This window comes from Barbus barbus, assembly GCF_936440315.1.
Source record: "Barbus barbus genome assembly, chromosome: 20".
In the NCBI taxonomy this organism is placed as follows: Eukaryota; Metazoa; Chordata; class Actinopteri; order Cypriniformes; family Cyprinidae; genus Barbus; species Barbus barbus.
Genome location: NC_136748.1, coordinates 23078193 through 23093472, shown reverse-complemented (window position 1 = coordinate 23093472; position 15280 = coordinate 23078193). Strand labels below are relative to the sequence as shown.

At 39.3% G+C, this 15280-nt stretch overlaps 1 protein-coding gene across 1 annotated transcript in view; it reads left to right on the top strand.

Moving 5' to 3' along the window:
- The window catches only part of LOC306886086 (serine palmitoyltransferase 2-like), a 31457-nt gene that overhangs the window by 4163 nt on the left and 12014 nt on the right, over window positions 1-15280 (top strand). The window contains exons 5-9 of the mRNA XM_079442962.1: window positions 4763-4887; window positions 5871-5964; window positions 6774-6879; window positions 7058-7277; window positions 11737-11863. Of these exons, the coding sequence (XP_079299088.1) occupies window positions 4763-4887; window positions 5871-5964; window positions 6774-6879; window positions 7058-7277; window positions 11737-11863 (672 nt within the window). The remainder of the gene's footprint in view (window positions 1-4762; window positions 4888-5870; window positions 5965-6773; window positions 6880-7057; window positions 7278-11736; window positions 11864-15280) is intronic.

Genomic DNA, 15280 nt, shown 5'->3' with positions numbered 1-15280 from the left:
GTTTACTGTATACTTAACTTTGATTTGAGGAATCCGGTGGAGAAGCGCTCAAAAAATGTCACAAAACATAGTGTATATGGCTTTTAGCAGCAGAGTTAGGGAATGAATTTATATGTTTTTACCAGATAAACTGTGTAACAGCTAAAGCTAAGTATGCTAATTAAAGAACTTTGGTTTAAACATTCAAGAAATTAAATAATTGTCAGATTGTCTTCAACATTGGTAGCATATTTTGTGTTGGTTAATGTAAAAAGTTTTGCAGTGAAACTGAATTGTGACGCATCTTTTCTTCTCTATTGCGAGTTCTACATCCAAGTATAACAGATTATTGAAAAATAAGAAAAATTTAGGGCAGGAGCAGGGTTGCCAGGTTTTCACAACAAAACTAGCCCAATTGCTATTCAAAACTAGTCCAATCCACTGATCTATCTTACTATTCCCTACCGGCAGAGCGCACCATTGAGTCACAGCCAAAACACTGACCTAAAACCACCCGATTTGAAGCGAATCAGTTACACGGCATTAGTTTTTATGTTATGTGTATGTAAATTCAGTTTTACTTCAGATGTTATCTACAATGTTTATGGCCTTTTTGGGCAGGATAAGCAATATATTGAAATCGTTTAGCCGACACGGGTAACGTAACATTAACTGATCCAAGACAAAATATAAAGCCTATTTCTTTATGTACGTAATTATTCAGGAATTATTAAACGTGAACGTATTAGTGTCTGAAATTGATTTCAATATACAATGAATAATACAATAGCCTCTGTAACTATATTACTCTGTTGTACTGCAACGAAAGGCTTAACTTACCATACATCATCTTGAAATAAAGCTTCATGTCTTTAAGTCCGTAGCTACTGTATGTAGTCAGATATTTCTCTGAATAAATTATGATGTGTATATTTTTTATGTACTGATTGAGCAACATCTATTTCAGACTCTCCAAGATCGCGCAAATATATTTACTAGCATTACCATTTCCATGTAAAATGTTATGTTATTATTATTATTATTATTTAGTCATTTAGCAGACGCTTTTATCCAAAGCGACTTACAAATGAGGACAACAGAAACAATCAATAGTAGCATTAAAACAAATCCAAAACTAAAAGCTAAAACTTTATAAATACTACCTATGCACATTTTAAAAATAAAGAAATTAAATAAAAATGACAAATGCATACAACAAAATTTCAAAACTTAACATTTAAATGAAAAAAATAAATAAAGCTAAAAACAATTCAAAATATTAAAGCACAAAAGGTATGAGTATAATAATGATTTTAACATAACACTAAGCCAAACACCAAAAAAAAAAAAAACGATATATGTATATGTACAACCACACAAATAACACATTTATAAATTCAATATATATATATATATATATATATATATATATATATATATAAAGTGCTTGCCCCCTAAACCTAATAACTGGTTGGGCCACCCTTAGCAGCAACAACTGCAATCAAGCGTTTGCGATAACTTGCAATGAGTCTGTTACAGCGCTGTGGAGGAATTTTGGAACACTCATCTTTTTCACACAGGGCCATGTGGGTTTGGATTTTGTTTTTTCAAAAAACATTCATTCAAAAACTGCATGTTGTGTTTACATGTGTTATCTTTGATTAATATTTAAATTTGTTTGATGATCTGAAACATTAAAGTGTGACAAAAAAATAAAAAATCAGGAAGGGGCCAACACTTTTTCACATCACTGTATATATATACTGTATATATTTTATGACCAGCACCTGTATGTATATATATATATATATATATATATATATATATATATATATATATATATATATATACATACATACAGGTGCTGGTCATAAAATTAGAATATCATGAAAAAGTTGATTTATTTCAGTAATACCATTCAAAAAGTGAAACTTGTATATTAGATTCATTCATTACACACAGACTGATATATTTCAAATGTTTATTTCCTTTAATTTTGATGATTATAACTGACAACTAATGAAAGTCCCAAATTCAGTATCTCAGAAAATTAGAATATTGTGAAAATGTTCAGTATTGAAGACCCCTGGTTTCACACTCTAATCAGCTAATTAACTCAAAACACCTGCAAAAGCCTTTAAATGGTCTCTCAGTCTAGTTCTGTAGACTACACAATCATGGGGAAGACTGCTGACTTGACAGTTGTCCAAAAGACAACCGTTGACACCTTGCACAAGGAGGTCTGTGTCACAGAGCTCTGTGTCCAAGCACATTAATAGAGAGGCGAAGGGAAGGACAAGATGTGGTAGAAAAAAAGTGTACAAGCAATAGGGATAACCGCACCCTGGAGAGGATTGTGAAACAAAACCCATTCAAAAATGTGGGGGAGATTCACAAAGAGTGGACTGCAGCTGGAGTCAGTGCTTCAAGAACCACCACGCACAGATGTATGCAAGACATGGGTTTCAGCTGTCGCATTCCTTGTCAAGCCACTCTTGAACAAGAGACAGCGTCAGAAGCGTCTTGACTGGACTGCTGCTGAGTGGTCCAAAGTTATGTTCTCTGATGAAAGTAAATTTTGCATTTCCTTTGGAAATCAAGGTCCCAGAGTCTGGAGGAAGCGAGGAGAGGCACATAATCCACGTTGCTTGAGGTCCAGTGTAAAGTTTCCACAGTCAGTGATGGTTTGGGGTGCCATGTCATCTGCTGGTGTTGGTCCATTGTGTTTTCTGAGGTCCAAGGTCAACGCAGCCGTCTACCAGGAAGTTTTAGAGCACTTCATGCTTCCTGCTGCTGACCAACTTTATGGAGATGCAGATTTAATTTTCCAACAGGACTTGGCACCTGCACACACTGCCAAAGCTACCAGTACCTGGTTTAAGGACCATGGTATCCCTGTTCTTGATTGGCCAGCAAACTCGCCTGACCTTAACCCCATAGAAAACCTATGGGGTATTGTGAAGAGGAAGATGCAATACGCCAGACCCAACAATTCAGAAGAGCTGAAGGCCACTATCAGAGCAACATGGGCTCTCATAACACCTGAGCAGTGCCACAGACTGATCGACTCCATGCCACGCCGCATTGCTGCAGTAATCCAGGCCAAAGGAGCCCCAACTAAATATTGAGTGCTGTACATGCTCATACTTTTCATGTTCATACTTTTCAGTTGGCCAACATTTCTAAAAATCATTTTTCTTGCATTGGTCTTAATTGATATTCTAATTTTCTGAGATACTGAATTTGGGACTTTCATTAGTTGTCAGTTATAATCATCAAAATTAAAGGAAATAAACATTTGAAATATATCAGTCTGTGTGTAATGAATGAATATAATATATAAGTTTCACTTTTTGAATGGTATTACTGAAATAAATCAACTTTTTCATGATATTCTAATTTTATGACCAGCACCTGTATATATATATTTCATTTCCATTTAGTTTAAGTATTAAAATAACTCAAATTAAATCAAGCTAAAACTTAATAAAAGACCTATACAGACATAATAAATTCAGACATTATTTAACTAAAATTGAAATAGATAACAAATAAAAATCACGACAGTATAGTTTATCAGTAATCCTAAGAAATAACACTACCAAACACACATGCTAAAAACAACAACTTACTTACACATAATAAGAAATGGTTATAAAAACTGAAACAGAAGTGAAACAAGTAGTAGAATAGAGGAGAAATCAAAAGCGATACTTATATCCTTTGCCGGTGTCCCAGCCCGGTGGAGTCGCACAGCAGAGTCGATGGACTTCACACGACAACTGCCGCGGTAAACTAAGCTTTTTTTTTATACCATCTAACAAAATACTAATTGAACTTAGCTGGACACACTTTCCTTATTTTTTCACAACAAATGGCCAAGCAAGTGCAGACACTGACAAGATACGCGAGACAGAATGAGACCAAGATGAGCACTTTGTCATTTGTTATATATGTGTTGAGGTCGTGTCCGTCTGATTTTTATCATGTTCATCTGATGCTCGGTACTGTAATGAACATAACTTTTTAATAAGCTGGGGAAATTCCCGACATTTAAAAAATAACCGTTTACATGCCTAGGGTGTTTGCATTGTAAGAATGTACAGGGATACTTAAGATTTAAAAACGCTAACTTGTTAGGTGATGTTTTCTCATTAAACTCGTACTATTTCCTATTAATTCAATGGAATGTTTGGGACATTGGAACAGAGGGGAATACCAATATGGCGGCGAGGTGGCTTCACTTTCATGACGTCATAAGCAATCCAGTTCTCTATTATAGATCAGTGATCCAATCACATTTCTGGGTGGTCCCACGGTAAAAATTGCATTCCGGGGGATAAATATCACGTTCTTGGGTGAAGTGACATACTTGAGTGAAGTGACATACTGCCAAGTATGGTGACCCATACTCGGAATTCGTGCTCTGCATTTAACCCATCCAACGTGCACACACACAGCAGTCGAACCCGCTATCTTCGGATTACAAGTCCGACTCTCTAACCATTAGGCCACGACTTCCCACAACATGAAAACCCACAGACATGAAAAAACAAGCCTTGGCAACAGTGTTAAAGTAAACAAATTCCACAAGAAAACTGTGGACTTGGCAACACTGGGCGGGAGGCGCGGTTTCGTCTATTGGTTGTTGATTAGAAACAGGCAGATCAGTTGAATACTAGCTTCCTGTCGATTGTAGGAAAGGGGCAGGTTTTAAGTGGACTAAACAAATGGAGAAGATTAAATAAATTAAAAAATTAGTTTATTTGTGTGACTTGCTTAGGCAACCTCGACAGGCATGAAGAGTTGGAGAAACTGGTGGCGTCATTCCTGGGAGTGGAGTCGGCTATGGCTTTCGGCATGGGGTTTGCAACCAACTCCATGAACATTCCTGCGTTAGCTGGCAAGGTTTGAAGCGCTAGACTGTTTAGTTTCCTCACTATCTTCCTCTGCTGTCCTCTGTCCCTATTTCTTGCTGTGATGAAACCACCCTGGCAACTCCTAAAATTCATAGACCTGCCAGTGCTTGTTTAATTGATACATTAGTTTCTGGTGTGTGAATGTTTTCCTTTGTTGGTTTCAGCACACTGAGTGGATATGTCATATTTTATCACCAGTGCAGAGGGAGGAGATTACTGTAATGGCACAGTTAGACCACCGGTTCCAACTCCAACAGTTTGTGTAGCTCACACAATGGAATGCACATAAGGCATAACTAAATCGCCACAGGAAACTTGCAAACTGCAAGTGCACCACAGAGATTTTCCAACCTCACTTCCTGTTGCAGGCCAAGAGAGAGGTCTGGTGATTTATCCAGATTTATTTAAATTTATTTATGTTTATTTAAAATGCCTGACTTTCCAGATTTACATGATCGAAACTGATTTCAAAGGATGTGTATTATTGCGAAAGTCACGCATTACAAAAACGGAGACGAAAGAAGCAGCAAAAAAAAGCTTTCACTCACATTTTTAAAAGGCATCGTTTTAAAAGCGAATTATTATTATTTTTTAAATGTTATATACACTGCTAAATAATGTAGTCAGTAAGGAAGTACTTTTATTCAGCGAGCATGCATAAAGTTTTGTATTTCAATTTCAAATAAATCCTGTTATTTTGAACTTTTTGTCAATCATAAATCATAAATATAAAAGATGTCGTGGTTTCCACAAAAATATTAAGCATCACAACTGTTTTCAACTGTGATAATAATAAGAAATGTTAGCATATTACAATAATTTCTGAAAGATCTGTCAAAATGAAGAATGGAATAACGTCTGCTTTAGGAATAAATTACATTTTAAAATATTTAAAAATGTTTAATATTTACATTTTTAACAATTATTATTGATTTCCTTACAGTGGCCTGACACAGTTCGTTCTGTTTGCAGGGATGTCTGATTCTCAGTGACGAGTTGAACCATGCCTCTCTGGTACTAGGAGCCCGGCTGTCCGGCTCCACCATCCGGGTCTTTAAACACAATAGTGAGTTTACACTGACAGGCACATATCTTATCTTATCTTATCATCACCATATCTGTATGTCTTAATGCCTCAGTCCTTGTTCACTGCTGTTAACAGCACAAAGGTAAAGAATAAACATTTGGTGCAGCTCCAATGCACACAAAGCATGACACTGCCACTGCTTGAGTGGAAGACTGACAGACCTTGACCCATGTTAAAATCTTAAATTTGAGGTCCTGAAGTTTACCTATTTGTATTCTGGATTGTTTTTGGACTAGTTTCTGAATGCCATTTTGGTTAATGTCCAGTAAAACACCATGAATACAAATTTTATCACTGGAAAGGTCAGCTCTCCATCGCATTTCATCTGTGTTATTATAAATTAATAATTTAAATTGGCGATTTAGACAGATGACTCTCAGTGATTAATAAATGAGCTTCTAAATTGTTAAAGTAACTTGAGGTGAATAGGTAATGGTCCTTGAAACCCTTCAGTCAGATTGTAGAGGCTTGAGCACTCTGATTGCTTATTACTGAAGTGCTTGAAGCAGTTCTTGCACTGATGCTTTGTATTGAATTTATGTGCTGTGGTTTCTTAAATTATGACCAAAGACACAGGTAACATTTTACTACACTATGACCCTGGAATACCACATAGTTTGCATATGGCTGATGAACGAAAACCACTTTATCAGTAGCTTACGTTACCAATGTCATGCCATTTAATCTCTATTTTTTTATGAATAAAGCCTTACACAAATTTGAAAAAGTCTTTGGGTCAGATGTAGTTATTTTACTCTGGGATAAACATTTTATTTGCTTAAATGCAGATATGCAGAGCCTGGAGAAGTTGCTCAGAGACGCTATCGTTCATGGTCAGCCTAGAACACATCGACCCTGGAAAAAAATCCTCATTCTTGTGGAGGGCATCTACAGGTGATTAAACTCTCGTTTACATCAAATTTATTTCATTATTGCAAATGTGCATTCTGTACTGCTGTGGCTTTCTCAAGTGTGGAACATGTTATCACATATACATTCTTGACAGTTTAACGATCAAATTAATTGTCACACATTTCAAAGTTTAATGGACTATAACCTGTTATTTACTCAGTATGGAGGGCTCCATTATACGGCTGCCAGAAGTTATAGACCTGAAAAAGAAGTACAAGGCCTATCTTTATCTGGATGAGGCTCACAGTATCGGGGCATTAGGACCTAACGGTCGAGGGGTTGTTGAGTATTTTGGATTGGACCCCAAAGATGTAGACGTCATGATGGGAACCTTCACAAAGAGCTTCGGTGCTGCTGGTGGATACATAGGCGGGAGGAAGGTATAAAGTTCAAGTGCCAATTTATAAATTTTACGAATAGCATAAGTCCAAACAATAATTTGTTATATACTCTCTTTGTTTTTAATTAATACAAAGGTTGTGAAAAGCAAAAAATTATTTAGCAAATATATAAATATATATTTTTAAACATATGTTATGATCACTGAGACTGCATTTATTAAAAATGACTAAAAATACAGTAAAAAGCTATATATTACAATATTATTATAATGTGATATAATGTGGTGTGATTTAATGTTTAACATAATATTTTTTTAAATAACGTACAAGTCTTTACTGTCACTTTTGATCAATTTAATGCATTCTTGCTGAAGATATTTATATATAGTAGCTAGTTATATACTGTATAGTAGTGCTGTCAAACGATTAATCGCATCCAAAATAAAAGTTTTTGTTTGCATAATATGTGTGTGTTCTGTGTATATTTATTATGTATAGATAAATACACACATACATGCAGTATGTATTTTGAAAATATTTACATGTATTTACATGTCTATATTTATATTCATATAACTTATATTATAAATAAATATATTTAATATATAAGCATAACAATTTTTCTTTAATGTATACATGCATGTGTGTGTTTATATCATCATCAAGGCCTTTCTCAGCGCAAGCGCCGATCTAAACGATGTCTAACATGCCGTCTTTCTGTGCAAAAGCTGATGTAAGCTTGGCATGACAGAGTCGTGCCCTCTGTCAGCGCAGACCGCCAAGCTGCCCTGTCTTCCGCAATATGATGTCATCGGTCAGGGTTGATGTTAAAGACATGTCCCGCTTGACGACATCCTTAAAGCGGAGCTTGGGTCGGCCACAAGGGCGGTGTCCAACAGCTAACTCCCCATGGAAGATGGACTTTGGGATACGTTCATTCGGCATACGACGCACATAGCCGATCCATCTACATGTCATGGTGTACATGTCACTGCTGTTAGTGGGTTTCAGCACGGTGGTGTTCGGGGCCCGATCCTGCCATGACAGGCCAAGGATCTGTCGTAGACAACGGAAGTGAAAAGCATTAAGCTTGTGCTCCTCCCGCCGGTATGTAGGCCACGTTTCGCTTCCATATAGTAGAACAGAGAGCACACAGGATTCATATACGCGGCCCTTTACTTTGAGAGAAAGGTGGCTGTAGTTCCAGACACGAGACTGAAGTCGCCCAAAGGTTGAGGCACGACCGATCCTGGTATTCAGTTCAGCATCAAGGCTGTTGTTTGCTGTCAGAGTTGAGCCGAGATAGACAAATTTCTCGACAACCGACAGCACTGTGTCGTTGATGGTGACGTGAGGGGGAGCAGGAATGTTCTGAGCCATCACCACTGTCTTACTGAGGCTTATGGTGAGTCCGAACTCTGTGCAGGCAGCGGCAAAAGAATTGCAAATCTCTTGAATTTCTTGTTCAGTGTGAGCCACGAAGGCAGCGTCGTCTGCGTAGAGCAACTCTCACACAAGGACGCGCTTCACCCTGGTTCTGGCCCTCAGACGAGTCAGGCTGAAGAAGTTGCCATCACACCTGGTGTGCAGCAGAATCCCACCTGGATCCGGAAATGCCCGTCGCAGCACAGCTGAGAAATAGATGCCAAACAAGGTGAGAGCGAGGACACACCCCTGCTTTACTCCACAGCAGACATCAAACTCATTTGAGCGGGCACTGTTAAACTGTACGGTTGCCCGCATCCCATCATGGAAACCTTGGAGTATTGCCGAAAGAGTTGCCAGACAACCAAGTCGCTGCAGAACGTGGAAGAGACCAGAGCGACTCACATAATCAAAAGCCTTAGTCAGATCGACAAACACCATGTACAATGGGCGTTGCTGTTCCACACTTTTTTCCTGGAGCTGGCGTACCGAGAAAATCACGTCCAAGGTCGAGCGACCAGCGCGGAAGCCGCACTGACTCTCCGGCAGAACCTGGTCAGCAACACGCTGCAGTCTTGGGAGGATTGCACGGGCAAGGCATTTTCCTGGAAGGCTAAGGAGCGAGATGCCTTGATAGTTGTTGCAGTCCTGCCTGTCACCCTTGTTTTTATAAAGAGTGATGATGTTGGCATCTTTGAGTTCGCTAGGGATGCATTTATTCTGCCAACAGCATCGAAACAAGCAGTGAAGCCGCCTGACCAACACTGCCTCGCCACACTTCAGCAGCTCCGCTGGAATTCCATCGCTGCCCGGTGACTTGTTATCCTTCATAGCTGCAATCGCACACTCGATTTCCATTGTTCAGATCTCCGCATCCAGCTCGTTAAAGACAGGTAGTTGTGGTACAGCAGCAGAAACAGCGTTCAAATCGGCATCCACAGGAGTGCCATACAGCAAGCTGTAATGCTCAACCCATCTACCAAGGTGGCCTGGAAGGTCGTTGACGATGGTGCCATCATTGGCTCGCAAAGCTGCTGCTGTTTTTTTCACTGTAGGACCCAGTGCCTCATTGATGCCGCTGTACATGCCGCGTATGTTCCCAGTACTTGCACACCGTTCTATCCTCCCACTAAGGTCCTGCCAGTACTGCTCGTGGGCCCGGCATGTGATACGCTTAACGTCATTCCTGGCCTTACGATAGTGAGCGATGGTGGAGTAGTTTCTATCTTGGAGAACACTGAGACGGGCAGCACGCTTGTCAGCAAGGGCCGGGAGCAGAGTAGCAGAGCTTGCAAGGAACCAATCTGGCTGTTTCCTACTACAAAGGCCGAAGACCTCAGATGCAGCCTCCGTCATGGAACCTCTTAGCTCGGCCCAGATATTTTCAGGAGTGTCGTCAACTCTGAAGTGAAGGCCCTCCATACGTGCACAGAATCTTGCCACGTATTCATGTTTCTGCATCAGCTCAGTGTTTAGCTTTGGAGTGGCACTGAATCTTCTTTGGGGTGAGTTTTGAAATGCAGCGGACAAGGGCGTGGTCGGTGTCACAGTCCGCAGAGTGCATGCTCCTGTACCTCTTGACAGCGTTGAGTTGGCGCCTCCTGACAATAATGTGATCAAGTTGGTGCCGATGTTTGGACCGGGGGTGCATCCAGGTAACCTTGGATCTAATAGGTCCAGATGAAAAGGAACACGGTAAGCATAGGTCATGAGCAGCGCACAACTGTAGGAGACGTTGGCCGTTGTCACTGATGCTACCAATCCCAAAATGACCCAAGACCGGCCTCCAGGCAATGACGTCCCCTCCAACTCTGGCGTTGAAGTCCCCAAGCAGAGCTAGATCATCCCCGGCCGGGACGAAATGAATGACCTCGCTAACGTGGGCATAAAAGGCGTCCTTGTCCTCAGGAGATGCGTCAAGAGTGGGTGCATAGGCAGAGAGGAGAGTGAGAAAGCCAGCTGAGTGTGACATCCGCAGGGACATTAGACGTGGAGAGCAAGCAGTTGGTTGAGAGACTGTGGACAGCAGGGTGTTTCGCACAGCAAAGCCGACTCCATGCATTGGATGATGGTCGTCTGGGTAACCACACCAGAAAATGGTGCAGTTCCTCTCGTGCACCGAACCACTACCCAGCAGCCAAGTCTTGATTATAGCAGCAATATCCACTCTGAGGCGAGATAGTTTGCAGTCAATGACGGCTGATTTCCGAGGAGCACTGTTGAGATCGGAGTGCACTCCAAGACTTCTGATGTTCCAGCCCGCCAATGTCAAAGAAGAAGAAGAGGAGGAGGAGGCAGTCGCAGAATGTCGACCTGACCGCACCTGCCTTACACGTGTGTCCTGCTGAGCAATGACAGCCCTTGAGTGCAAGGGCTCCCGATTTGCCAGTCGCTGAATATGTATATTACTTTCCATGCATGCTATAGCACCGAGTGCCGGGGTAAAGTGCAGAAGATGGATGTTTGCCCAGGACAGCCGCCTTCCTCTGGGTCCTGCGCCACTAGATCCGACGGAGTGCAAAGCATGACAGTCAAGAGCAAAGCAGGATCGCCCCGCAGTAGCCTACTAACTTGGCCTGATACTCGCTGACCGTTGTCCTGCAAAGGATCATCCGCCCACCGAGGAAGTTGTGGTAGACCAACCAGGAAACGTTCCAATGCTCTACAACAGCTGCCAACTCCTGCTGCCGAGTTGACATCTACTATTTGACCCATAGTTGGGAGGCATAGAGGGGTACTGTCACTTACCCATGGTGAGTCCCTATGACTCGTGGTAGGGCGGGGTCGTCTTACTCTCCCGTACAGGTCCGTTAGACCTGCCCACTGCCCAATGTTTATATATATACATAATAAATATACACAGTACACACAGATATATTATGTAAACACACTTTTATTTTGGATGTGATTTAATCGTTTGACAGCACTAATATATATATATATATATTTTTTTTTAACAATAGTGTATAATTTCTTTAGTCATTTGTAAAACTCAGTTGTTTAACTGATATACAAAGCCGATAGAACATTTTGCATTTTGTCATTATGAAACATCTTGCTTTTTATGCTTTAGGATTTGATAGACTACCTGCGAACTCACTCTCACAGTGCAATTTACGCCACCTCTATGTCGCTTCCTGTCGTGGAGCAAATCATCACTTCTATGAAGTGCATTATGGGGAAGGATGGAACAACAATAGGTGAGTTTTACTTTATTTTACCTACTTTATTTTTCTTTGTATTTTTTTAAGATTTACAGAATCTGAGGCACCCAAAAAAATGATCATTTACTTGCCCTCATGCGGTTCCAAAACCATGTTATTTTATTTCATCCATAGAACTCAAAAGAAGAAATATTGAATAATATATTGAATAATGTTTTTTCTTAAGTGTGAACCGAAGCTTTAAGCTTTGAAAAGGAAAATAAAACGCCATAAGTTTTTCAAGCCATACAATAGCTTTGTGTGATGAAGAGAGAAATTTTACTATCACATGTGTTTGGAATGACATGAGAGCGGGTAAACAAAGACAGAATTAAAAAATTTTTAGGCGAGTAAATAGTCAACTGTGTGTTGTTGAGTGCACCACAAGGTGGCAGGATTGACCCAAAAATAAATAATCAGCTTGCAAGGATGTACTATGGATGTTGCTCAGCATTTTGAAGCTGCTTTTTTACATTACATGTGTACACTTATTTACCTGCCGGATGTTTTTTTCTTTTTTTACCAAAGTGCCATTCTAGAACTTGCATATTACAGCAGATAATACAGGTGGCATAGATATAGATCAAGATGCCAAACATTTCAAACAAGAATGCTGTCACGAGATGAACGTGTTAGGCAAAATCAGCCAATGTGTGTTTTTTTTTTTTTTTTTCATTTGGCAATCAGTCGTACAGTAAACAGTCATGTCTTCCTCCATATGCAATTTCCTGTTCTCATCTGCACATCATTCACTGAAAAGCGTCCCTTTACTTTCTCAACTCTATTGTTCTTGTCTTTGCTTTATTGGCTGTTTTATTTCACTGTGAAAATACAATCTTTATGTTTGTTTGCTCTGTGCGCTCTGGATAAACTTGGCCCAGAAATTGAAATAAGTATTTCTCAAGGATCACTTTGAAGTGAGACGAGGAGGGAAAAAAAGATCTGTCGATGTGAGATTTTTCTTCATACAATTTCCCAGCGCTCATGAAATGAGACTGATTAGTTCAACAGCTGTACACCGACTCCGTCCAGGTAAAATATTTAGCTCAGAGTTTAAACCTCAGAAATGTGTTAACAATTACCCATGTAACTAGTGTGATCTGGCCCTTTGGTTAGACCCACCAAACTGCCTGTTTTCCCCCTGCCACTCAGTCAACGCTGGCAGCTACAACAAACAGGCTCTACCGGTCCGCCGGGTCCAGGTGAAGTGCTCAATATGACTAATATGAGTATTACTTTGCTTGGCTAAGGGCTATTTTCATCTCCTTACAAAGACTTATTGTTTCCATCATCCTTAAAGATGTCTCCTGAGAACATCTTGCTGTCTCCCAGAGACTTTTCTCTTCTCATTCACCTGCTAATGGACTTCCTGACTTTCACCAGCATCCCACACTGATGCAAAAAAAAAAAAAAAACCTCTTGACCTATGAGATGATCCAGCTCTTGTTTGGGATTAATAAGGTGCTTTTTTATATAATTATTTTTATTTTATAGAACAAATGAAATTAATTAGAGAGAGACTATTTTTTCCCCCCAGTATTTTAGTCTCTTCCCAACCAATCGAGAACAGACTAGAAAATAATTATTGAAAAGTTACGATCATTAAAAATTCTAAATTAAAATAAGAAAATATAAATATAACATTAATATACATCTCTGTTATTTTAAATTAGTGCCTTTGACTAATTTTGGATTTTTTTTGGGAGGAATTTTGTATCAAAAACCAATCATTTATGTAACATTCTTCACATGCACACAAATTCAGTAATTATCCAGAACTACAAAGAATTGCTGTGCAAAAGTATTTGAGTGCATTTGGAGCTTTTAGATGCATGCAGTAATAACAGGTTACTGATTAACCGATTACATTTATTTAGATTAACTGATATTGGAGCATCTAAGAGTGAGAACAAAGGTGGACCTGAACAATCAGAGTGTTTGTGTGGGTTTGTTGGGGGTTGATGCACAAAGAAAACTAATCAAGCAAAGGTCAACTGGGAGACACCCTGTGTATCTTCATGGGAACTGAAACTCATTCGTCCCTGCTTTCTTTGGTCCTGTCATTCTCAGATTATGCATCCAACTCCAGCCACGCTTGATCTGCTCTGTTTTACCCACATGTTTGATTTGAAGCCTGCAGCACTGTATTGATCTGACAAGTGACTTCAGTGTGAACAAATTGCCTCCAGCACTCATTTACTGCCAGGTTTACAATTTATATTCTTTCATAAAGTGTCATTTCATTTCTGTTGTGGCAAAACAACAGATTTCAATTCCACTTTTCTATCTTATGCAATATTAAATGGTTTCAATAGTTCTTGAAGGCAGTTTGACACCTACTTTCATTTGCCAAGCTTGCTTTGGATGTCATACTTGGATGTTCACTGTACTTGGGTAATTTTAGTCAGTGACAAGCCGATTGCATCATCAGGATGACTATTATGTAGAAGTTATTTCATTAGTTTTCATTTCATCGAATGGTTTGTTTGTATTTTTCCTCCATGCACACTGCAATAAAAAAAGTCTAGTTATTCCATATTTTCCAGTTAAAATCCTTAGAATCCTTAAAACAAGATCAGTTTAGCTGAGAAACAACACTGTGTACAAAAATAAGACTTGTTTTTTTTAGAGAGTGTATCTTTAATATTTAATACAATTGTATTCTATTTAATTGCACTGGCAGATTTAACTAAGTATAAATAAGTTAAAAACACTTATTCAAAATACAGTCTATTAAAACAACTCTTAAAATTACTTGAAGCAACAGTGCATAAAATATGATCTTGTTTTAAGGATTTTTAGACATTTTTACTGGAAAAACAAGCAAATTAAAAACTCAAGTCTTTTTTTTTTTTTTTTTTTTTTTAAGGTCAATGAGGTTTTTCCTGGTCTGGCCTACATTTTCAATTCATTTATTGTTTCTGAATACAGATGCAGATGCTTTCACAGTCCGATGTGTCCTTGGCCTGAAGGGAAATAAAGTTTTCTTTTGATCAGATCTGGCTTTCAAACCATCCAAAACTCCTGGCGTCCCCACACAAACAAGCAGATAAGAAATATTCCTGGCCTTGCTCATTCTCAGGGGAAAATGAGCAAAAAATATGAGAATTCGAAAGATTTTGTCTCGTAAATCACAGTAGTTACACAAGTTGGCATTTTTATTTTTCTGTGGTGTGTGGTGATGAGCAAACCTGATCTCATTGTTAAGTCTGGATACTTCTCTGTACACACAGGCGGACTTGACAAACACTGGACATTCATCTTTGTCTTGAGGTGTTGACTTGCTCTGTGAGAGAGGGCAGATACACATGTTTTAGGTGTAAGAATGTGTTTACCCACACCCCCCTTAAAGCAGGGTAATGGATTGTTATTCCAGATGTGGTGATGTGCTTCTGTTTCTTTGACACTTCCATT